This window comes from Nymphaea colorata, chromosome 11 (genome assembly GCF_008831285.2).
Source record: "Nymphaea colorata isolate Beijing-Zhang1983 chromosome 11, ASM883128v2, whole genome shotgun sequence".
In the NCBI taxonomy this organism is placed as follows: Eukaryota; Viridiplantae; Streptophyta; class Magnoliopsida; order Nymphaeales; family Nymphaeaceae; genus Nymphaea; species Nymphaea colorata.
This window is the reverse complement of record NC_045148.1, coordinates 1169216-1195451: the sequence shown is the minus strand read 5'-3', so window position 1 is coordinate 1195451 and position 26236 is coordinate 1169216. Positions and strand designations below refer to the sequence as shown.

General features: G+C 36.9%; 1 protein-coding gene across 1 annotated transcript; it reads left to right on the top strand.

The window, feature by feature from the left end:
• Positions 1-1905: 1905 nt before the first annotated feature.
• On the top strand, positions 1906-25704 carry LOC116264178 (AP-2 complex subunit alpha-2-like). The gene is made up of 27 exons (XM_031644249.2): positions 1906-2254; positions 4974-5105; positions 6768-6893; positions 12841-12903; positions 12980-13077; positions 13163-13370; positions 14307-14378; positions 14458-14550; positions 16637-16738; positions 16836-16933; positions 17928-18009; positions 18719-18807; positions 18900-19005; positions 19116-19181; positions 20393-20499; positions 20596-20700; positions 20821-20941; positions 21045-21215; positions 21314-21556; positions 22686-22766; positions 22938-23102; positions 23308-23394; positions 23497-23622; positions 24707-24787; positions 24859-24930; positions 25011-25090; positions 25166-25704. Exons 1-27 carry the CDS (start codon positions 2123-2125, stop codon positions 25320-25322), a joined length of 3063 nt encoding a protein of 1020 aa, XP_031500109.1. The 5' UTR covers positions 1906-2122; the 3' UTR covers positions 25323-25704.
• The last annotated feature ends 532 nt before the right edge of the window (positions 25705-26236 follow it).

Here is a 26236-nt window from a genome sequence, read left to right as displayed (position 1 = left end):
AGGCTCTATTTTTTCAATGGTTATTTTTCATTTTTTCCACAGGTGGTTCTTTTAGTCACACCCTTGTATTTGTGAGAAGGAGATGGCATGAGTGTTTATTGGATCAAGGAAAGAACAGTGGCGGAGCCAGAAAAAATAGCTAGAGGAGTACTTGTTTAAAAATACTCAATAATATATATATATATATGTATATATATATAGTTTAAAATTTTAAAAAATAACTTTTCTGATTTTGATGTCTAATTCTTGAGGTCACTTGGTCGAGGGAATAAAAATTACGTAAATGCCCTTGTAGTTAAGAAATAGGACTTTCCTCGACAAGTGCAGAAATGAAAAAAAAGAAGAAGAAGCAAAGTTACCTTTTATGAAAAAATGATTAACATATTTATTTTGTCCATAAATACATACATGTTCTTCCCCTCACATTTATTCTGATCGAAAGGGGAGAATGGTCAAAACAACTAGCTCTCCTCAATTTTCATCCTCCAAAACTAAGATCCTTAGCTTTATTCACTCAATTTTCGTGATTAAATGTAATCTGAGAAAAAGTGCAACCAATCTTTCAGTAGTAAGGTAAGAGGAGGTAAAAAGTATGAATTTTATTAACAATGTCAAATTTTTTTTATTGTGACAAATGGTAGCATTAAGAAAGAAAATTTCCCTTTATTTTAGCTTAAAAGTGGGTCTATAATCATAAAACTGTGGAAGGGCCAGAACCGAATCAGCTAGAGATTAAAACATTTGACACTGAGACTTGTTTTATTTAAAAAAAAAAACTCTAATATAAGCTTACCTTTGATTATAACATCAAATTGACATATATAATCCCATAATCTCTAATATGAATCTTCACTTGAAGGACCATCTCTTGATTAAAATATTCAATATGCATTCTCTCTTTCCATCTGCATGATATACTTTAACATTACAGCAGGGAGATGAGATATCTTAAAGAGGCTGAAGCCCCTCCTCCCTTCCTCTTATCGTTGGGTCTAGACGTGCTTTATGACCTAAGTAAAATGGAGAATAACACTTGTCACCATTTATAATATAAAAAAGTAGTACCTAAAGGTGTCCATATATTCAATTTGGATCAAATATCTGACTGAACTGTTTTGAAAAAGTCGGACATGAAAAAAAAAATATTTGAATAAGAAATCAGAGTAGATTCACTTCACATATAAGAAATAACTTATGATCAAATTCAGCTTTAATAAATATCTTATATCCAATGCTGTTACATTCTCAAAATTGAGCAGATTCAGTTCAAAGTCAGATTCATATTTGAATATAAATGTAAAAATCATATTCGGATTGTGAATTCAGATCTCAGATTCACATATGACTTTCTTTGTTCGTATTTGAATCTAAATTCAAATCTGAATATTGGAAAAAGCAGATACAGTTAAAGGTATGTCCCATTTGAATTTGATTTGTTCACATTTTTAATGACGCCTATAAAAATTGAATTGATAGTCAAACTTTCACCTACCCACATGCCAGTACGCTGTACCCCTTGAAACTCGAAGGTGATACGGTTTAGTGCAAGAGGGCACGAATGGCGCTTCTCCCTTTGTGATGTGCATACAGGACCTCAAACGACAATCAAGTGGGATTGTGAAGTTAACTGCAGTTAAAGCCTGATATCGTAATTCGTTTCTTTTTTGTGCCGTTTTTCTAGAAAAATCGAAGCACTTCCGTGAGAAAAGAAAAAGTACGAAGCACTTACGCAAAATTCTGATTAAAAGCTGGAGATTGGAAGAAATCTTTATCCACGTTCCGGATTATCGGATCACAAATTGGGCCGTACCCGATCCATTCCTACAGCGCACGCGCTGTGAGTCCAACTGTTCCCCGCTACCACTCCGTCACGATTCGAACACGAGACTTTTTCTTCTCTCCCACCGTTCCAAGCGTCTAAGGACTCGAAGGGGAGTCGCCTCTTTTTGTTCTTCCTCCTCTCCTCCTGAGACCGCGCGGGGGAAGAAGGTACACGATCCAGAGATCCAGAGAGACTCCCTCTTTGTTTGGATTGGCAAGACCCAGAGACTCTCTCTCTTCTCGCTGTGATAGCCGCTCGGTGCATCCGGTTGATCGGATCTGAAGGGGTGGCGGCGGGAAGATGGCGTTGTCCGGGATGAGAGGTCTCTCCGTCTTCATCAGTGACATAAGGAACTGCCAGAACAAGGAACAAGAGCGGCAGAGGGTTGACAAGGAGCTGGGCAACATCCGCACTCGATTCAAGAATGAAAAGGTTAGGACATTCCCCCTTTTCTTTCGAATTTCCCTCTCATTTACACGCTTTATCGTCCTTTTTTCGGAACGGATTTCATCTTGGTTTATGGTTTTTCGCCTGATCTTGTCGCCCGTCAACGATCCGCTTAGCGGGTGGATTGATTGGAAAGGTCGCCTTGGGACCGTCCGACCATTTTCCTCTAGGAGCTCTTTTGCGTCGTATGATGAGATCGACGTGTTTGTAGTTACGGAATTAAGGGCTTATGTTGCGACGGAAACCGAGATCGCAGTTGTCCTGTGGATTGCTGATTTTGAAGGGACAGGGAGGTTTTTGAGCGATTTATGGGCGGGCCTGCCTGATCTTGTTTGGAAATTGAAGGGAAATTCAAACTCATTCAGTGGCTCGTGGTATTCCACAGTTTGTGCTTTCTGCTGAGTGTGAAATTTTGGGGGTTTTCTGTGTACGATCCATGTCATTGCTTTGAGATCCGTGAGGCTGTGCCATGGTGGGATGACTGTCGTGCACTTGTTTTGCTGTCATTCCGGTCAAGGTCTTTGACTTATAACTTTGCTGGCTGGTCCATGAAATGCCCAACTTGGCCTGGGTGGGTCGTTCAAACTACACCAAAGGTTGTATTAGCAGTAATGTCATCTTCTGTTGCAGTGCGATCTTCTGATTTCGCAACTTATATCTGAGTGAATGCTCTCAGAGACGTGTTTAACTCATGCTTATGACCTCACTTTCTAGTACCTGTTTTGCTGATGCACTGAGGCACCAGAACCTGCATTGTGATGGATTAATTCCATAAAAGGAATCACTTTTTTGGCAGGTGTTGAAGCACTGGATGGAGGGGTCAACACCTTTCCTAATGCAAAATTTTTATACCGTGATTTCTTGAGAGTGTGGAGTAGTGGTGTCAGCATGAAAACCAATAGACTCATAGTGCTTTCTAAATGATCTTCAAAAGGAAGGAGGGAAGGAGCTACTTATAAGTTACAGTTTTAACCTTCTTATTTATGATAAAAATGATATTGAGTTAACTGATCATCCAACGTGGTTGCATGAAAATTTACCATCTCAAGTCGTTTGGCTTGGATCCTGAAGCTTGGATTGGACCTGGTACTTGATGTTGTAGTCTACAAATATAAAAGGAATTAGTATGAACGCTGCACAGATTGGAACTTCAACTTTGTTATTAAGAGCATGAGGGCATGGCCACTTCCAATGACATATTCTAACTTCTAAGACGTTGTTGTTGATCGTCTTAGTGGCACATTAGGATTATGGTTAAATGATTGACTATCAGTTATCTGATAGTTTCTAGTCTGTGGCCTGCGAACCTTCTAGAAAGGATATGAATTTTTCTGATACGTAGGCTACTTGATTTGGTGAAAAGTGCATATATTGTCTTCGTAGAGACCTTTTCTATGAGAATCCTGTAAATTTTTAGGGGTGCTGTAGTTTAAGACTGTCTGAAAAGAAGGAATAACATACCTATTTGGCGTAATTACAGATTATAGGAGAGGAGCAAATTCTTTCTGCAATTAATGTTTGCTCGCGACTGGTCTTATCCATGTATGCAAGGTTGTGGTTTAATAGCATGAAAGAAGTTGCCTAGGAGCCTTTTTCATGTGGTATGGAGTGTGAGTAATTTCAAGAAAAATAGTTGGAACCCCCTTGAGGCCATCTTAACCTTTAAAGGCTTTCACAGTAGTACCATGCTTAAGGTTTTACTGAACTGTTTCACTCATCTTTGAATTGAGGATGTGTTGGTGACCTTGAAATATTTTTCAGGTGTTCCGAATGACACTTAAGGTAATTTGTTTTGTGAAAGAAGCACAATGGTGTGTTGTCCAGATTATAGCTCCATTTTTTCAACCCTTATCAGCTGCATTCCTCCATTTAATTGTACATAGTCACTTGTTACTGGGGATATGGCATCCCTTTAGGGGTGGAAAAAGTGAGTGATTGTTTAAGTGAGTTGCAGGAAAAAACTAGCAGGTCAAGAAAGGAGCTAGAAGGCTTGTCGTTATTGAATATAAAATCAGAGAGCATTTTGTTATATCATCTTGAAAAGTTTAGAACCCTGAATTCTTCACCTGCAATGGACCTCAAAAGGAAGGAAGAGGGTGGGGGTGGGGGTGTTGGGGGGAGGGGTTTGTGTTTCTTGATAGAAAATTTGGTTGCCAAAAGGTTCCCTTGGCAGCCTGGCAGCTTGGCCAACCGGCAAAACCCACACAGAGAGAGAGAGAGAGAGGTCCTTTCCCCAACAGCTGCATAGTTCTTCAGCTACGATTGTGTGTGTTTGTGTGTGACACACACAGACACACACAAGAGAGAGAGAGAGAGAGAGAGAGAGAGAGTAAAATGTTTGCTTTGGGATGGCAGGATACATGATTCAGCTAATCATTAGCTGGCCAATGTAATTAAATGGGTACATGAATAAGTGAATGTGCATGTTTGGTTATGCAGGCTACATGTTAAAATTGTTGCTCTTGCTAATAATGCTTTCAGCTTGTATGTATATGACATGCATGATAAATGGTAATAAAAATCCAAGAAAGTGGTGGATGGAAAATAATGATGTAGAATAAAAGGTAAATCAATGAATTAATCCCAACAAATCACATGATTTACATTGTTGATGTACATTACTTCTTCCTCCTCTGCCGTTGTGCCAAGCAAGCATCAATATACCATCCTGTCAATTTACTAGCAACCTTGTCTTTGTTTGCAGGGTTTGACACCGTATGAGAAGAAGAAATACGTATGGAAAATGCTTTACATCTATATGCTCGGATATGATGTAGATTTTGGTCATATGGAGGCTGTTTCTCTGATATCTGCCCCAAAGTATCCAGAAAAACAGGTCAGATTTTGTGTCTGTTGATCGTAACACCCAATGTTGTTATTTTGGTTCTTCAATAGTATATTCTAAGAGATACCTATATGTCATCAACTACTTCTTTTCTTTTTTTTTTGGTTTGTGTGAGGTGTCTTGAAATATAACTTTCCAATAGGAAGCTTATCTGATCTCAATCTGAGCAAAGAAAGGAAATGCCATTAATTTTGCCAAATTGATAATGTGATCCTTCTCAACTTGAGACCAAGTTGTTATAGTTAATCACATTGATGACTGTATGTCTAAGCACTTTAATTTGATGAAAGTGTGCCTTCTAAAGAAGCATTTCTTGCTTTTGATACTTTATAATTTATATATGTATGATTGAGGCCTGGTTTGGAATATGAAATTTGTTTTTAGCCAGGTTTTCAGCGTCATCCAAACTTGTCCTATAATGACTGCAAACCTTGATACCAAAGTTTTGAGTGCATTTTATTTAGGTTCAGCAGAGGCTGGCATGGATCTTTTAGAGAACATCTCTAAGAATTTTCATGCCATGGATAAATTCATGGACTATGACAATCCTATGATAATTAATCATTTCAATTTTTACTATGCCCATTTTGAATCTTTGCATACTTTAGAATGTAATTTGGCATGACAAGTCATAACATTTTGTGATTAGCTTTTCATAAACTATATTTCGAAAAGTTCTAATTGGTGCTCGGCTGCAAAAGTGCCTGGCTTGTGTCCAGGTAAGAGTGCATGACTTGTAGATGATTAGTTCAAAAATTAGGTATTGGAATCTTAGGAAACTTGGGGAAAAAAAAAAGAAATTATCACAACAAAGGAATTGAGAGCTTAATGTTTAACAACTAATGAAGGTGTTTTCTTCTGCACCGTTGCTTACACAAGTTGGTGGTCCTAGGTCCTTGCTTGTGTGTAGGGTAACCAATGAGGCTTACACCACTTCTAGAAATATTCTAGGCCCTTGCTTGCGTGTAGGGAACTGATGAGGCTTACACCAGTTTTAGAAGGCCTTGTGCGGTGAATATTTGTGAAAGAATAGAAAAGTTTGATTGTTGTCTTATTGGGAATGACTTTGTTAGTTACTTTTATGGGCTAGATTCACTCCTTCAAAAAAGAGAACCTGGACTAATTCATGCCTGGCTATATGGATACAAGCATTTGAATTTGGCATTTTCTGCATGCATGGTTGCAAACAAATAACCTCCTTGGAGCCAGTGTTGGTGTTCAGCTGGAAGACAACATAATTCCTCCATAGCGTGTCTTTGTGGCAGACACGAAAGCACATTAGTCTTAGACTCTTAGTTGTGTTACTTATCTTACTGTGCCATGTGTAACCAATGTCACTGATAATGGATTTTTTTATTTCCTTCAAAATTACTGTAGTTCTTAAATAATGTTCATGTGTCTACATGGCTTTCCCTGTTTCCCAATATTTAAAGTGACTATATAATTCAAAATCTAATCCTCTCTAGCATAGTCATCCATTCCATATTTTCCCCTTTACTTCTCTAGGATCATTCTTCTTGTAACTTGCGTGTCCTGTTTTCATGAGATTGTTTGCCTTATATGTACATGCCTTGCTTTAACTCCATTGATTACTTTGTGCAGTTCTCTCTTAGTCATTTATTTTTAGACTAAATCATGGCAAAATAATTTCAGGTGGGCTATATTGTTACGTCATGCTTGCTCAATGAAAATCATGACTTTTTAAGATTGGTCATAAATACAGTTCGTAATGACATAATTGGACGCAACGAAACTTTCCAATGCCTGGCACTGACCATGGTACGTTCTTTAACTTTTCTTTCACTTGTGCAACAGATATTTTTATTTATAACTTTTATTAGTTGTTTTTTGGTTAGGAAGCAGTGATATGCATTCAGATACTGTAGTCAAGGGTTTTCTGATATATTACATCCATTCTACCAAGAAATTTGACTGTTTCACCCCTCTAGAGTTGATTGCAAATGCATGCTCTGTGGTCTTAAATAGAAATATTTCTATCTTCTTCTGTTTCTGGTTCCTCTTCAGTGATTCTCTGTTTGTCATGTGATTGCTGTTAATAACATGAAAAAAATGGAGGATTATCGAGTGGATGAAATTTTTGATGTTTCTTCCTGATTATGTCATTCATTGGAATACATATTTTAAAACATTATCTACTTCATGGGCAATTGCCAGCTTGATAGCATTTTCTTTGTTATGAGAACATGAACAAGACATTATAAGACCTCTTCAGATGCATATCTGCTGACAAGGTGCAACTTATCTTATTCTCCATTTTTTAATAAAATGGACTTAAACTGCTATTTTTTGTTTGAGGTCAATCCTTATTTATTTCTTGTTAAATTATCATAAGGACAATATGGGAAGAATGCATGAGGTGGTGACCTTTCAACTTATGGGTGCATATCTTTTGGTACCATAGTTATCTTAACTTGGCAATCATTAAAAAATTAAGCCATTTTTTTGGTAATATGTATATGTTTACCCATTGTAACCAAGAACCTTCCTTCTTTGTGTTCCTACAGTAATAATTGTGTTCTTACACTCTTACAGTAATAATATGTGTTTAGTTTGAGAAATTGAAATGGAAAGGCAATGGCATTGGGCATCACTGGGTTTAGTCGAGCTAATTGGGCCTTAGATCTCAACTGGCACATCTTAGGGCACAACATGGTTCTGAAGGTTTGATGTGATTTTTTATGAGCCCAGGCCAGGTCAAGACCATCTTATCTCCATAATTGGCCTAGGCTTGGGTAGGGCTATTCACATCTCCTTGTAACTACTTACTGAGTACTCTACATTAAGAGTTAGATATTCTGTGCTGTAGTCGAAGCATCACATAAGGCCCCATGTTTTGCCGCTTGCCTAGGCTATTGTAGTTGTTCCTAGATGACTTCCTAGGCCATTGCGTAGCCAACCAAGTTGCTCCAGTGTCTGGATTTTTTCTTATTGACAACTTAAATTTTTGTCTTTTCCTTATACTTTGTTTCTTCTGCTTTTGGGACTTTTTCCTCCTTTTTCTTCTGTTATTATGTAGTTTTTTTTTTTTGCTTTTTAACTTTTTTTTGGGCATGTGATATGCGTTGAAAAAAGAGTCTTGGTGTGTTTATGTGTATGGACACTTAATACTTAATAGTCACAATTACAATTTATATACTATTACACATTGAACAGTTGTATGTTCCTTTAGGCCCTGTTTGATTGCAAGGAAGAATTTAACGTGGTAAATTTACCACAGTAAATTTTTTTGGAAAAAAACACAGGATGAAATTTTACCCTCTTCCGATTTGAGGCCCTCTTTGATTGCAGGGAAGTTTTTTGCAAGGTGAAATTAACTGTGTTTGATGTACATGGTAGTTTTTTGTAAGGTAAATTTAACTGTGTTTGGTGCACAGGGTAAAAAATAGGAGAGACTTTTTTCCTGACCGTTAGAAATTGTTGTTTTATTGGTTCTCCTCCAATTTCACGTGGGTAGAAATTGAAAGATGATGTAAACAAATTATTGATTAAAGCAAAACTGTTTCCAAATACAGTCAAGTTAATATAACAAAATTCCTGCAATTGTGAGGTCTAGAGGGCCTGTACGCAGTTGAAAGCTCAAGACCCTGGATCAAGTCACAACTTAGCCATTTCCTTCTCTAGTTTTTCTCTAGTGTTGTCTTAGCGAGGCTTGGTGGTTGGACTCACTCTCATCATCCTAAAAAAATGGTGCCATGATAGTGGTGAACGAAGGTGCAGGAATAATGATGGAGATGAAAGAATAGTGTTAATAAGAACTAACAATGGTGATCCTTATGTGGCAGTCATGGCAAAGGAAAAAGGATTTGTATTTGGTGGTGGTGAAACTTGAAAGGATGATCAAGAACGATTGGGCATAATGATGATAATTATCATGATAGACAGATAGAAGTCGAATAGATTCAACTGCCCTTCAAACTGGTGTGCCAGTTGGCATCATCACAGGCATCTATCCATAGGCTACCATATGATACATACACAAGCCTTAAAGGGACTGTATATCGCCAGTCAACATCCCTATCAATGGACAATGCCAATAACCTATGATCTCATAGTAACAATCAACAACTCTTCATAACTCTTCCCCAAAACCTGCTATAGTGCCTCCTGATTCCTGAATTCTCACCCAATTTTCCATATAAAGAAGTCCCCAGTGTAGCTAAGTACAGCAAATTACCTTCTAAATGAATTGAAGTATATGCTCCTTGCAAATGTGGGTTGCAGCTGAACCACACTATTCAACTATTTCAACAAACAATCTAACAAAAGTGGGTTGCAGCTGAACCTAAACAGATCCAGGACTCTAGGCATATATATGTCCGCTTTATACTGAAATAATTGGTAAGAGAACCTAATGATTCAGAACAGACATTATCGAAGGAAGCTATAACTTTATTTAAAGTAGTACCCCAGAAATGATGGAGAAGTATCCTGAATCCCTGATGCAGTGTATCATGATTGTGAAGATCCCATAACCATCAATATGATTTATGACAACCATTTATGCCAAAGGCAACAGGAACAACAAAATGTGGCAGTTAACATGTGACCACTGTATTCTTACTTCTTATTGCCAAAGAAGCAACTAATTGTAATATAAAACATATGATTTCCTCTAATAGGCAAATTGGACCACAATTGATGTTAAGGAACATAAATCAAAAAACTCCATCGGGATTAACAACTTTATTCATAAACATGTGTGATTGCCATTATCTTGCTCCCAAAATGGTGATGTTCAACACCTACCTCCATATATACAAGTCCTCAAAGAAACAGAGACATTGTTATGTACTCAGCTAGACTATAAACTACAACAAAAAGGGCGTTTCTCAGGATAATACACGCTTGAATTGCAGAAAGCACAAAATAAAGATTCAGTGAGAGGCATACCTGAGTAAAGCAGTAGCCAAGAGGGATAAACCCAAATTTCCTGTTGAAGATGGTGCCTAAGTCCTGCGTGTGAAGAGAGAGAGATGGGTTATTGACAGAACGTGTGTGTGAGAGAGCGACAGAGAGACACATAGTGCTCACCTGGGGCTGCAAGCGGGCGACGTTGGGGAAGGAGGGAGCGAGACAGCAGCGAGAGAGGAAGGAGGGGGCGAGAGAGCAGCGAGAGAGGAAGGAGGGAGCGACGTTGGGGAAAGAGGAGAGGAAGGAGGGAGCGAGAGAGCAGCGAGAGAGGAAAGGAGGGAGCGACGGTGGGGAAAGAGGAGAGGAAGGAGGGAGCAAGAGGGCAGCAGAGAGGAGAGGAGCGACAGAGCAGCGAGAGAGGAGAGGAAGGAGAGAGAGGAGAGGGGAATCAGCGCTTCGACGGAGGGGAAAGCAGAGAGAAAAGGAGCGGAACGAGAGACCTCTAACGGCTCTCAAGAAAGTCTGTGGGAAAAAGTCCGACCTCCTGAGGTCGGAATTTTTTGCGGGTGAAGTTTTCCTTCGTCGTACCATTTTACCGGGTGGATTTTAACAGCGTTTGATGCACCAACCACTTACCGAGTGAAATTCTCCCTCGCCGTACATATTTCACTCGATGCACAGGATTTTTCCTGTGCATCAAACATGGCCTTAGGTTTATAACTTTGTTTGTGAATAGGTGTATATTATCTTCGTAATTCGTTTTCTTGTTTATTAGATATATAATAGAAGACAGTTTTGCAAGGAAGAACCTTAACATGAAGTGATTATAGTGAGGATATTTCTTCCTTCCTCTGTTTATAATTAAATTAGTAAATTTAGGTTCTGTTTAAGGATTTTAGTTTTGGAATTTATAATTAAAAAGTTAATAGGAAATGGAAAGATTTTGCATGCTTTGTAACGTTGAATAATTGAAAAAACATTGATATTTACTTGTAAACTTTTCTCCATATGGTATATAACTTGTAAAGTTTGATTGTTCATCTTCTCCTAAATTTGTTTTTTAATTTTTAGTTATATTTGTTATCATGTTACAATATGTGTAATGTGTTTATGTTATCATGCATTTTAATTGTTTCATTATTGTGAATTGGTAGTTATAGATTGTTTATTGAGAAATACTTCAATTTCATTGTTAATTTTAACAATTAGTATTGCATGTTACTGGTTTTCCTTTTTTTCCCAAAAACCACTTAATGTGCCTGCTCATGCCTAGTCTTGCTAGCTGCTAAGCTCATCTAACTGCCTAGGCTGTGCCCTAATGCTTTGAAAGCAGAGCTTTGAGAATGAATGTTGTATTTTTTCCTCCATTATATGAAGTATAAATACTAATCATCTTCACTTCATATGGCCTGAGTTATTTGTGGTAATCAGCTGCTAGTTAGTGTTGGAAGAAGCTATTGTCTGAACATCTATTGTTTAATTGTCCGAGTTTTCAAGATTACTTGGGTGAAACCCAAGGTGCAGTATGCAAATAAAATGGAGCTTGACTGATTCACAAGTGGAAGGAGGGTATGCTAAGAGATGTGGTATTGTTCATGCGGGGTTAAAGAAGGAAGCTGATTGAGATGTATATTTTATTCAAACATGGATCCGACACCAAGCAGAAGAAAGAGAGAGAGGAGATCTGTTGGTGTATTTGTCTTGGAATTTGGAACATAGAATCTATGAGCCTGAAATTTTTATTATTATCATTTCCTTCACCCCTAAACTAATTATAGTACCCCTCTTGCATTGTATGCTGCAGATTTTCAATTGATTTTTTCTACTAGATTTTAAGATTCTCTTCTCAAAAGAAAATATTACAAAATCATAATATAAGGATGGCTGTAGTTTCCGTTCTTTTTTATTCTGCCATGAGGAAAAAGCAGGCTCCATGAAGTGGTGACCTCTAATTTGGGGTGTTTGAGTGGTGAAGTAAACTGTCTCACTACACTGATGTTTGAGATGTGACATCCTTCCATACCATTCTCGGTTAAGCACAGGACTCAGCATCACAAGACATTCAATCTCATTTTCAGCCATTTCGCATTTCAAGTACACCCTCAAAGTATGTTTTGTTTGCTATTCACTGAACGGGCAGGACAGGAGGTCCTGTTTTTGGAAGAAGTGGAAGAAAATGGCCTCGAGTAACAAGCATGACTTGAGGCTTGTGTTCTGTGCATTTTGCATCCAATATTTATATCCATTTCTGTGGAATGGCCCTGTGGCATTCCATTCCAGCACCAGAACAAGTGATTAGACATACCCTTGTTCCCAAAAGGAGGATGAGTAACATATGAGAACTTTCAAAAGCAAAGAAGTACATAAATCATAATATTGCCCTGAAGTGAGAACAATGTCTCAACAATTACTAACTGGACTGTATTTTTTTACTTTTTCTTGGATGATGAATATGCTGGGGTTTCTAACGTTAGTCAAGAGACTCAACAATCGAGTGGCTTTGTCTTTGTGTTCTTATTCATGCTACATGATCTAAAATATTGCCTTTCCTTCACATCTTCCTTCTATCTTCTTTCTTTGCGACAGTAGGAAGATGCCTTTAAAGCTATGAGTGTGTTCTGTCACTTCTGTGTGTGTTCCTGTTTTTAGTAGTTGAGGTATCCTGTTAATAGCCGAGACAGAAAAATCAAAATTGCCTCATTCTTTGAGTACAAATTTTTTCTTTTACATAAAGTTCTTAAAAGACTCTATTTCTGCACTGCTGCAGATTTTCCGGCCGGTTGAACCTAGTCTGCTCATTTATTTTTGTTCATTGGTTTCTATATCTTACTCTGCTCTCCAATTGGACTTGCAGGTTGGAAACATTGGTGGAAGGGAATTTGCTGAATCATTAGCACCTGACGTTCAAAAGTTGCTTGTAAGATATCTCATGTTTATCTTATTCCATGTATTATTTGCAGTAGTACACTAAGTGATTATTGTATCTCCTTTAGATTTCTAGTAGCTGCAGACCACTTGTAAGAAAAAAGGCTGCGTTGTGTCTGCTGCGTCTGTACAGGAAGAATCCAGATGTTGTAAATGTGGATGGATGGTAAGTGGAGGCATACCTCTGTTTTTGCACAATCTTTCTTTTTATGCCAAAATTATGGATTTATACATTTTCTTTGTTTTTTCAGGTCAGACAGAATGACTCAGCTTCTTGATGAACGTGATCTTGGTGTTCTGACATCTGTTATGAGCCTCCTTGTTGCGTTGGTTGCAAACAGCCATGAAGCATATTGGAGCTGCTTGCCAAAATGTGTTAAGGTTTTGGAAAGACTTGCTAGAAATCAAGATGTTCCACCAGAATACACTTACTATGGAATCCCATCTCCATGGCTACAGGTTTGTCACACCGTGTTTTTAGAATTGTTTGGGTTCCATATATGGCCGCAAACCTGGTTTCCTTAGGCTTGCCTTGAAGCTGGTGCAAGTTGGGGATAGGCCATCCTTTTAAAAGCACGGGAAGGCTTTTTCATCTGATATAATGTGCCGCCTTTTCTCAAGGAGAATCAGTTTGTAACCTTGCAATGTTGTTAAAAATGCCATTGTTTTTTTCTAAAATATCATGCTTAAACAAAAAAGTAAAGAAAAATAGAATTGGCTAAAATGGTAGTAAAGTTTTATGTTATTGTTCATGTTTCCGAGCAAAAAAAATTTAATTTATTTTAATTTTTGAGATTTCTTTTAACATTTTAATACATTGTGAATTTTATCAATGTTCTTAGAAAATCATTTGAAAACTCGAAAGTTCATTATTGCTTCTTATCTTTTTTGTATTTCTTTCAATTGTGAGATTTTGATTTTTCCAAGGAAGACAAACTTTTTGGTTATTGCCTGATAAAGAAGCTTCGTCAACAAGAACCTGAAAATATTGTGACAATGCTTAACAAATGTGGTATTTATGTTTTCTAGCCAAGATGACATAAACAAACACTGTTTTTTCATGCACGAGGAACTTTATTTTTGAAAGCCCTCTGTTGTGCTTTTCCTATGGAACAAATGCAGCTACTTTTTCTAGGGTGGCTGTACTTCCATGCAGGAGTCAATATTGAAAGGCATTTTGAGGTCCCACAATTAGGTGATCTGTGATTGTCAAGCATAGGTTTGCTATTGGCCAACCAAACCCTTGCAAGTCTTGTACAATTTTCGAGTTTGAGGGATTCAAAACTTTTTAGAGTGCTTCTTCCATTCCAATCAACTTTTGAGGACAAAATTTTCCCTGCCGAAATGGTGGACTTCTAGATAACATGTATCCTCATATGACTTGTCCGTGAACAGGTGAAGACAATGAGAGCCCTTCAATATTTTCCTACAATTGAAGATCCTAATACAAGGAGGTCCTTATTTGAGGTTTGTCATTGTGTTCTTTAAGTATGTTCAACTACTTTAATATCAGTATTTGGGCATCATATTCTTGATCCTTTTTCAGGTCCTGCAACGTATCTTGATGGGGACTGATGTTGTAAAAAATGTAAACAAAAATAATGCTTCACATGCAGTACTGTTTGAAGCTCTTGCATTGGTGAGCTTTTACATTTGTTTGTTCTTCCAATAGTCTCAGGTGCTGATATTCTTTAATATCATCAGGTTCCTGTTCCCTATTTTTAAGAGCCTACATATTATGTTGCAACTTATACGATTATTTTACTTATCTTGAATTTTTTTTAGTGACACGAAAAAGTAAAATCCAGGGATGGTTAGAAATGGATTCGTGATGGAAACTTCTTATTCATAGTCAAGCCTGCTAGCAATATCAAACTTGCAAACTGTTACTGCTTTAAGTTTTCTGTATTGATCTTAGTCTAAGACTCTAACCAATGTTGTTAAATGCGATGAGGCAAAGCAAGGCATTAAGCCCATCATGAGGGGAGGCGTAAGCCACGATGCATTGGGGCATAAGTTTCAGGATTAATATTCATAAAAATAATGACAAATAACAAAAACCAACTAAAATGACAATATATAAGTAAAGCCCAATGCAAAATTACATTTAACTCTAATTATCTAAATCATCCAAATGTCAGATGGTCTTTAAATAATTTCTATTTTTTCATGCAACAAGTGATAGTCTACTTTGCAATTTGTACAGAATTTAGGTCGCCAAAAAAACTATTAAAAAAATATCATGTCTATTTTTGAAAATTTTAATGTTGCCTGTTTAAGTTTTTTAAAATGCAATTTGTTAAGATAAATTGTTTGGTCATTATTTTTGAAGGTAAAAAATACTCTTATGTAATAATTAACCATAAAAATATGAGTTTTATGAAGAAACAAAAGAAAACTATTAATTTTCTTATTGTAATGGGTTGGCATTTTGCATAAGAAAAGCATAGACAGATTATTTGATTCAAGAGCAAAACATTTTCTTTTAGTGTTTCTATAAACAAAATGTGCAAAGCGTTGGTTTAGCTCAACGTATGTCCTTCTCATTTACCTAAGCTGTGAATTATTGTTTTTATTTGAAAAATGTATCCAAGGCTCCTATTTCATTTAATAATAAAAAAATCTAATCTTTGCAACATGAGTATTTTATCCTATAAATTTTAAGTACTCTTATAGAGTAAAATTTTGAAATACTGATGCTCTTCAATTATATTTAAGTAGTAATTAGATAAGTAGCACTAAATATGTATACAGCAACATTGAAAATGTAATTTGGATGAGGCTAATGAGGAACCAGACTTGTTTTTACGATATATAAGTAAAATTTTTAAAATTGAGTAAATTAAATTGTTAGATCAATTATATGTGATAGGTATCTGTTTTTATTTATCATGAATATTTGTTAGTATAAAAAGTTCAAGTCTGTACAATATTTTGTTTACACAAAAAACATTTTTCTTTGTTTTTCCTCTACAACAAGTTTAGGCTGCCCAAAGGAAAGTTTAGTATTTTAATCTTGGCACTGTAACAGACAAAAATAAGCCATGTGTTCAGTAACATGTGGCTGTTTTTTTGCTGTTGCTGTGAAGTGAGAACGTGATACCACCAGAACATCATCACAGTTTTAATTTTTAATAAAAGATAACATTGCGCCTGACGCATCAGACGTGAAACAGAGTGGGGCGTGTGCTTCAGCCAATGAGGCACACACTCCATGTCGATAGTGCCTCATTGTAATGCTCGTAAGCATTTGTTGTGGTGAAGTGTACTGAGGTGTACTCCTCGTGCTTTTAGTTGTACACCTCTAATAACATTGGGTCTAGCTTTTATTTTGAATCAATTCTTTCACACTATAGGCAGGATTTGATTTGAATTAAAAAAATTTGTTGGAACTGATATTATTGCAAAATATTCTTGCTTTGGGCATAATGTCTGTACTTTATTCCAAAATATTTTCTTTCTAAAATTTATTTTCTTGTAACTGGTTGTCATGCATATGTGGTTGATAAATGATTGACGAAGGCACTTCATATAGTACAAATTTCGTTTGGCTTTTTTGTGTGCTTATTTGCTTTGATTTTGTGTTTTGTACTTGTCATCTGTCTCAGGAGGTACTTTTTATTGTTTCTTGTTCATTGTTTAGTTTGTAATACAAACTGAAGCTTGAGGTACATGTATAAAGCTTAGTCTTCTCACACGTTACTGTCCATGTTGGTCAATTCTAGGTGATGCACCTTGATGCTGAAAAAGAGATGATGTCTCAGTGTGTTGCTTTACTTGGGAAGTTCATTGCAGTACGTGAACCAAATATCCGCTATCTTGGCTTGGTAAGAGCTTTATAATTTCAAATTATTCGCTTTATGCCGAACAGTTAAAACTTAAAAGGCTTTTACTGACAATAGTTTTATGTTGCCAAATCTACAGGAGAACATGACGAGAATGTTAATGGTTACAGATGTACAGGAGAGCATAAAAAGACATCAAGCTCAGATTATCACATCTCTAAAGGATCCTGACATCAGGTAAACCATGGTGGTCTCATTAATTTTAAATTTTTGATGCTCTGAAGTGCATATTTGACTTCGTGAGTCTCTGATTTTGTAAAACTGAAATCTGTGGAAGCATAGGAATAAAAAAATTGTCGCGTTCCTAAAGCAAACACCAGGGCTCATAAATCTTCCTTTTGTTGAGAATGTAACACACCTTTTTCATGTCAGTCATGGAGATGAACAATAGCTATTTTAGTTAAATTCTTATTGCTCCAATTTTTCCTTACCCTTTTTCATGAGGCATATTTGAGATATGGTTTCTCGATTAACTGCTGCAACATGTAACTGTTAAACCTTCTCAAGTATTAGCACAGGCAAGGTTTACTTCTGTTTTGCAGTCCCTGGACTATGAAGGTTGAGCTGATGATTTTAATGCTTGTTCCTCCTATGTTTGGGCACCACCCCATTTATCTATAGGGAATGTAGCACCCCTTTTATCTAATTGTTTTGGAGCAACCATGTCAAGGAAAGGGCTATCTTGGTTGCCAGTATGATTGAAAAGCAAAAAAGGGCTGAATGAAGTGAAACATGTTTGCCATGGAGATAAACAGTATCACTTAACATTCTTATTGCTGCAAATTTCTCCAAGGAAGTTGTACCTAATAATGGTTTTTATTGCTATATAACAGTTATATAGTAAGCTGAAGAGAGTTAACTACATGTTGAAAATGAAAGGGCATACTCGGTTTGCAATTGGTTATATGATATCTGACCCCATCTCCAATATATTTAGCTCTCATTAATTCAACCTGCTGTCATCCTTGCCCCATATTAATGAATTATGCAAAATTTATGCATGTAATTGTCAGCTTGTTTACCCTTTGTGCTAATGTAAAACACTCAAACTGGATATTCCTCTGTCTTAGGCTTTCTTTTGAACACTGGCTAAACCTGATTCTTTAAGTTCACCTTATTTAAGTAAACACAGAGCGCTGTATATATTGACATCTCACTGTGAGTCTTGCAGTATCCGGAGACGTGCTCTTGATTTGTTGTATGGAATGTGTGATGTGACAAATGCTAAGGACATAGTGGAGGAACTACTTCAGGTATTGTTTGATTTATTTCCAGCTGAGAAGATTTTAGTATTTTACAATGGTCCCAAAATATTGGATTGATGTCCATCTCACTTTCCTTGACTTATTCCTAAACTAAGATTTTCTTCACAAAGCTCCTTGACTAGGAACCTAAAAAATCGAGAAGTAGAAATATCTTCCTTTCCTTCTTTCTGCTTTTTCATCCTTTCTTTGTCTTTTTTTATTTTCTCTTCTTGTTTCCTTTTCACAGGTACTTTTCCTATTTTACAAAGTAATCTGTCTAAATTCACCTTTATGGTAATACAATTAATTATGAATTTAACATTTCAAAAAAGTAGTGTTCCTGGTCATGTGATGGATGCACTCAATTTGGAGTTTGGGGTCTTTCAGGATCCTTGTTAACAAACATTCACCAATGCACTCAGATTTCACAGAAGTCAAATCTTCTGAAGCTTGTTTTTTCGGTTTGGTAGTTTCTATTTTCATGAAGTTTTTGCTGCAATGCGTCATCAATGTCCAGATAGTACCATGGTATATTAATATACCTAATGTTTGTTTGAAGATATCATGTTTTCTTTCTTTTTTATTTTTCATTGGCTGAAACCAAGAATCTGTTGAAAACAGAATAAATTTTGAAAACGATGACACCAAATTTGGTGAAAATGACCATTTGTCTTCTTTTGAAGTAGTTTTCTTAGACTTTTTGCTACATTGGTTGCAGTATCTGAGCACAGCTGACTTTGCAATGCGGGAGGAACTGGCTTTGAAGGCTGCCATTCTTGCTGAGAAGTTTGCTCCCGACCTCTTGTGGTAAAGTCGTTTAATTCCTTTTTTCCATCAAAATGTGTATTACTCTATTTGCAGAGCATATCTCAGCATTTAATGCCCACACGTTTTTCCAGGTATGTTGATGTAATTCTTCAGTTGATTGATAAGGCGGGCGATTTTGTGAGTGATGACATATGGTATCGTGTCATTCAGTTTGTGACAAACAATGATGACTTGCAGGTCCTAAATTGTGAGATTTAGTGTTGATTATTGACTCATTCTGAAATATATTTTGTTTTTCCCTGTAAGGATTTCAGGGTGTATCACCTGACAACCTTTATCTTTTACAGCCATATGCAGCAGCAAAGGCGCGAGAATATCTCGATAAGCCAGCCTTGCATGAGACAATGGTCAAGGTGTGCTATTCTAGAGAGATGTTCATTTCATGACTTCTTTTGTGATGAAAGATGTTTTCTTTTCACATTTTTTTCTCTTCTATGGGAGGTTTGCAGTCTTTGTTCTTCAGAAACATACATGTTTATATTTGGCATGAAAGAGGACTTTGGCAGGTGCTTATAAAACCAAAGCTATTGTAGAAGAAAAAAACTGAGAAAGCAAGAGAGGAGTGGGAAATTGGGAGTAGTAAAAAGAGGGAGATAATACTCACACTGTAAGAATTAGTGCAGTGTGTTGAAAAGGATCTCTATGAATAAGTGGATTGCGTCTTGGAAGGGGCATGGACATGGGTGCAAAGCAATTCTTAAGAACTTGAGTGCAGGGTGGACATGGCTGTCATATACATGCATACATATGTTTATATATATGTGTGTGATACAGTTTGCTTTTTATGTCATTAAATCAAACTCGAAAGAACATAAAAGCAAATGAGCATTGAACAAGCCATTGAATTTTAATCCAGAGACTTAGATGGGAAGAAGGAAAAGGCAGTACTTACTGTGCATTATGGATGATTGTTCGAAAGACAAGATGAGCATGCAAAAAAAAAAATTGTTTCAAAAAAAAAAAAGTGAGATGCCTTATTAAAGTAAAATGTATTAAGGTCTCTCAGTCGTGTTGGATTACCAATCAAAGAGTAGGTTTTGTACCAATTCCAGCGTAAACAAGCATGAAAACATTGAAAAGAGATTTAGGCTTTCCAATAAAAGTTTACCGAGATAAGTTACCTAAAATGCATGAAGGTCTCTCTCTCAAGACATGCCATACAAACATCTATAGTTAAAAATTAAGAAAAGGGCAATACAATTTACTGAATACAAAAAAAATACGAAACATTTTAAAAAGTTTATTAATAAAAAAACATGATGGGGCCTATTCAAAGTTGACTCTGTCCAAAATTAGGGAGAAAATTGGAAAGAGTACAACATGCATCAACTGCACCAGCGATGGCTTTAACGATAGCCAAGCTTTGTCCTGTATCTGCACCTGGTTCCTGGCTTGTTTACATGGGCACGGCTACCTTTTAAGCAATGCCCATTGCATAAGTTCTTTTCTTAGTAATTTAAGTGTTACTGTACTCATTAATTATTTAAACATTAGAATTCTTGTATGATGTGAGATTCACTAAATGACATGCAATTTTTTTCAAATTATTCTGGAACTTTTGCAGGTTAGTGCATATCTCCTTGGAGAATACAGCCACCTACTAGCTAGACGGCCTGGTTGTAGTCCTAAGGAGATATTCTCTCTGATAAATGAGAAGCTTCCAACTGTATCGTAAGATATCCCAGATTTCCGTCTATTTTATCATTTCTGTGAGTTTTTTATTTCCATCTCTGAACTGATATCCTTGTGTCTCTTTTTTCTCTATAGAGCACCAACCGTTGCAATACTTCTTTCAACTTATGCTAAGATACTTATGCACACACAACCTCCTGATCAGGAGTTGCAGAATCAAGTTTGGGCTATATTTAACAAGTAAGAACAGATTTTCTCTGTATTGAAGGTCTTTGAATGTGTTTAATTTAATCCCAATTTTGATCTTTATTTGCATGTTGGCAACTGAAGGGATACAATAATGACACTATTTTATTGCAGATACGAGAGTTACATCGATGTAGAGATACAACAAAGAGCTGTCGAATATTTTGCATTAAGTCGTAAAGGTGCAGCATTAATGGATATCCTGGCTGAAATGCCGAAGTTCCCTGAACGCCAGGTTATAATATTCTTTGAATCATCTTATGTACATAGTAAGAGTCCTTCTTGCTAGGTGTTTTTTTTTGAATTATGCTTGAGCTAAACATACTGCCACAAATCAGTCTTCCTTGCTCAAAAAGGCCGAAGATGCAGAAGCCGATACTGCTGAACAAAGTGCTATAAAATTGCGTACTCAGCAGCAGACATCAAATGCTTTAGTAGTAACAGATGTACATGCTCCCAATGGATCTGCATCATATGGGCCTGTTAAGATTCCAACGAACCATAATACGGTGTGACGGTTTGATGAATTTTAATCATTAAATTTCTACCGTTTCTGATGTTAGGGCCACATCTCGTGTCTAATTCTATCGTGTACTTTTGAGAATAGGAAACTGCTTTAGTAGTTCAAGAGACAGCACAGCCTAATGGAACTACGGCCAAATTGGATCCTCAACAAGCACCACCTTCACCGGATCTTCTTGGTGATCTTTTGGGTCCACTTGCTATCGAAGGCCCACCTGATACTTCTGCTATTATTGATCAAAATCTAGTCTCGGGGCTTGGGACGTCTTCGAGCACAATAGATGAACTGGCTCTTGCTACCCTTGGTGAACAACCAAATTCCGTTCAGGTATTGCTTTCAACAAATTATCCATTGTTTTTTACCATTAATATGTCCTTCATAAATGAGGATAGTATTGCTCACGTTTTGCAGTTGTGATAACCTTGCATTGTCATGAAAACCTAATGGACTAGGGTCTTCCTTGTAAGGTCACATGCAACAGCTGCTTTTGCCTTTTTTCACGAAATAATGTTATAGTAATTATTATATTTTTATAATTTACTTTTTCTCTTTATTTTCTTTTGTATTTAAACTTAGAATAAGGTTGTTCAGTCGGGGCCCAGCGGTCTATCCTGATGTAAATTCTCCTCTTTTAAGTCAAGTTCTCGAACTCTCTTTTTTTTACCCTATGGAAATATTTTGTATCCATAATGGGTCAATCTCTCTCTCTCTCTCTCTCTCTCTCTCTTTCTCTTTCTCTCTCTCCTGGAAGTTTAATCTGTGCGAATAATAACTAAGCTTCTGAATAAACTGATGGATTTTCTTTTAAGACTTTATGTGTCTATGCAGTATGCACTAAACATTTTCCATTTTCCATGGATTTAGCGGCAACTTTACTCCTCAAAGCTGTCAACATTCTCAGTCAATAGACCCTAAACTCCATATGATGCCATGCTAGAACATCTTTTGATGAAAAGTCCATGGAAGCAAGAGTCTGCCTAGATGGTCTCTTTCTTGTGCTTTTATGTGAGCACTAGGAAAATAAGATCAGGATGAGGATTGTAAAACCATAATGGCTGGAAAACGTTGCAAGCTTCCTAACAAGTAAGATGGTTCAAGAGACTCAAACCATATAAATGCCACACAAAAGTATTTCCGATTTTCAAGTGTTCATTTATTGCTGTGTATTAGTTTGGAACAAATATATGGCTATAAGTTTCCTGCGATGGTCTTAAGTTTTTGAAAATTTCTTTTGAGATAATGGATCGTTAACCTTGAGACCCATCGTTATAACCTGTATGCTCTTCAGATGCATAAAATGGTGATGAAGTCTTCTAATATTGATGTTTTTGTGCTGGTGATTGTCCTAATTCCTGAAATTGTGTTAGCTTCCAGATGATAATTGGATTGTCAGCTTCTGTATGTGTCATGTTTGTAATATTTTTTATTTGTGATTGACACGATTCTTTGTGAGCAGCCAATTGGAAATATTGCTGAAAGATTTCATGCTTTATGCCTAAAAGATAGTGGTGTTCTGTATGAGGATCCCTACATTCAGGTATCCCTCCTGTACGATTTACATAAGCTTATTTTACTTAATGTTCATGAGAGAGCCATATTAATCTAGTGAATTGTATTAATTGTATGTTCTTCAACTTTTAATGAGTAATGACTCTTGTTTAATAAAACCTAAGAAGCTTTGAAAAATTTTATCTCTTATCTGTTATAGATTGGCATCAAGGCAGAATGGCGTGCTCACCATGGGCGCCTAGTGCTTTTCTTAGGAAACAAAAATACTTCTCCTCTTGATTCAGTTCAAGCCCTCATATTGCCACCATCTCATTTGAAGATGGAGCTTTCAGTTGTACCTGAAACAATTCCACCGAGATCACAGGTGAGTTTGTGAACTCTCTCTCTCTCTTCTATGCAGTATGGATTGGGTGGCATGCTCTTCTTATAGCCTCTTGTTGGCCTGGTTTTGGGTGGCGTTCTCTTTTTTTTTGCTGTTTTATGGCCTGGCCATTTTGCAAAGTTGATCATTAATCTCGGCTCTCTTTCTCTCTCTCACACACACATTGTCATTTTTATCTCCATGGCAGGTGCAATGCCCACTTGAAGTTGTCAATCTTCGTTCAAGCAGAGATGTAGCTGTTCTTGATTTCTCTTACAAGTTTGGTGCTTCAATGGTATTCAAAAGCTACTTCTAGTGTCTTTGTTATTTTGTATGTCTAACCAAGTTCATAGATTGATTTGTCTTGTTACTGTTGCATTTGTTTAACAAAAATCAGGTCAATGTGAAGCTACGCCTTCCTGCAGTTTTTAACAAGTTTCTGCAGCCCATATCAATGTCTGCCGAGGAGTTTTTCCCCCAGTGGAGGTCTCTTTCAGGACCACCACTGAAGCTTCAGGAAGTGGTAAATCTTTTTCCTTTTTTTTCATTCATATCAATTTGTTCTTCTTTTATCAGTAGTTCATATAAAAAATAATTATGAATTCAAATTAGGCATTTAGGTTCGATGTATGTTTTAGCTGGTCAAAGTTTGCTGATCACAGTCTGACTTCAAATTGGTTCATATGCTAGTTATTCATTCTAATTTTACGTTTTATCAATAACGTTTCTGTTCTAATAAAAGAATAATTTCAGCTCAAAATTTAGCTTCTAATTTAGGTGTGTTTTTATCTTATTAGTGCCACTATTTTCTGACCACAAATTCTGATATCTATGCACACACACACACACACACACAGAGAGAGAGATAGAGCATTCATATAGGAGTTCAACATTTATTTGATGCACGCCTGCTAGATATGATGGAATGGTATCACTAACTTGGTACTTAGAAAAGTTAATTTTCCCTTTGCCAATAATGTAGAACCAGATAATTTAGCAGTGCCGTAATCCAAGTACCATTAGCAACAAAGTGTGTCTGCATTCGATGAATCAATAGGTACTTTTGGGACATCTGCCTCCTCACAGCTGTTATTGGTGGGTATAAATGAAAGTTGATTACAGCCAGCTGTAGAAGATAGTTTTGGCAGCCATCATTTTTATTGAGTGCCTATTCTCTTGCAATGACTTCTCCTTTCACGGTTTGGGTTTGTAGGATTTTCTGTTTTGTTTTTTCAATCTTTTTGCTCTAGATTAACTCTTCTACTGCTATAACTTCAATGAAGTTATGGATGTTGGATGTCATGGTTTGATCAAAACATGCTCGAACCAGCTTCATATTGTGATTTTACTGGGATGCACGGGGTAGGACATGCTTATTGTACAAGATTTTCTATGATGATTGTTTATGCATCTTGTCCACTGTATTTGTTATAGGAAAACTTGGCCAGATTACTGAACTTCTGCTTTACTCGTTATAGGAAAACTTAGCCAGGTTCTTGAAAGACTGCTGGTGGTTTCAGTTTCTGCTTTCTTAATGATTGATTTATACTTCTGATATGTATCCTGAAAGCAGCTGGCTAATATTTGTTTGAACAACGGGTGCACAGGTTCGAGGTGTAAAACCTATGTTGCTTCCTGAAATGGCAAACCTATTCAGTAGCTTCCACGTGGTGGTTTGTCCTGGATTGGTATGTTAAACTCAGCTATTTTGACTCTTGGGTTATTCTGGGTCAATGTCAAACATAGATCTCTTTTGCAGGATCCAAATCCAAACAACCTGGTTGCGTGCACTACCTTTTTCTCTGAGGCTACCCGAGCCATGCTTTGTTTGGTAAGAAGCAAATTCACTTGTACCTTGAACGCTTTCTGTTGTATCATTATGCAGCTGATGTCTTTGATCATGTACTTCAGATAAGAGTTGAAACAGATCCTTCTGATAGGACCCAATTACGAATGACAGTCGCTTCGGGAGATCCTACACTAACATTTGAGTAAGTGCAATCTGTACCGATTTCTTTCTGCAACAATTTTTTGCTTTTGGTACTCAATTGCCTTGTTTTGTACAGACTGAAGGAATTCATCAAAGAGCAGTTGATTAGCATGCCTGCAGTTTCAGCAACGCCAGTGGCTCCAGCGCCAGCTTCAGCTTCAGCTCCAGCTCCAGCTGCACAACCAGCTCCGTCAACGACGGATCCTGGTGCATTGCTTGCTGGTTTGCTTTGAGGAAAGTGGTTAAACGTGTGTGGATTCTTTCCTGATATTATCAAACCCTGCCTTTGCCAGATTATGAGCGATACTGCCATATTGCGTGGAAGGGATGGTACATGCTGCAAGGGCTGGCCAAATGACCGATGTCCCGTCGGGATGGTGTTGTTGTCTGAGTGGGCTTTGCGGCGGGCTTTTTGATTCTTTGGGCATGTGGATATGTGCCCTTTCATTTTCTTGTGATTGGAGAGAGTGTCGCGTGGGCAATTTCTTTTCTATGTAATTCAAGCTTGAAAAGGTAGTAAGGTATAGGAGAAGGGTCATGTCACATAGTTTTGTAGGTTATGAATTTCAGCTTTATTTAATAAAAGCAAATTTGAAATTGTGTTTTGTTTCCTTATCTTCTATTTAAGTGACATTTGCACCGTCAGTGTTGCTTTTATGGTTCATTTTCCTTCTTTTCTCTCTATAATGGGACAAACTGATGAATAACGTTTGTAACTGAAGCCTAGAAGGAGTTATTCATCATGGCCACCTCAAGATTTCTTCCACATAACTCATCAACTGCCAACTCTTCCCCTTCACATGCTCTACATGAAGAACTGTATCTTAGATGCAGTTTGTGTTTTTCATATTTTCTGTTTTAATTCTCTCAAGAAGGTGTAGCGTATTGGGTGGCAAGGCAGTTCACTTCAAAAGGGTTTGGTCGCTGTTGTTAAGATTCAATGTGCTTATTTTCTGGACCTGGATAGGTTTTGATTTAAGTTTTGTGAACCTTTAATTGAAACGTTTAAATTTTAAAGTGATATGGAAAAGCTGATCCAGTTGACCCTGGCTTGACTCTCTTCGAATTATGAAATAAAGTGTTTGACATAGGAAGATATCTTTGCTTTTGCGTGCTTGCATTTTGACTTTTAACCTAAAAAGTGGAC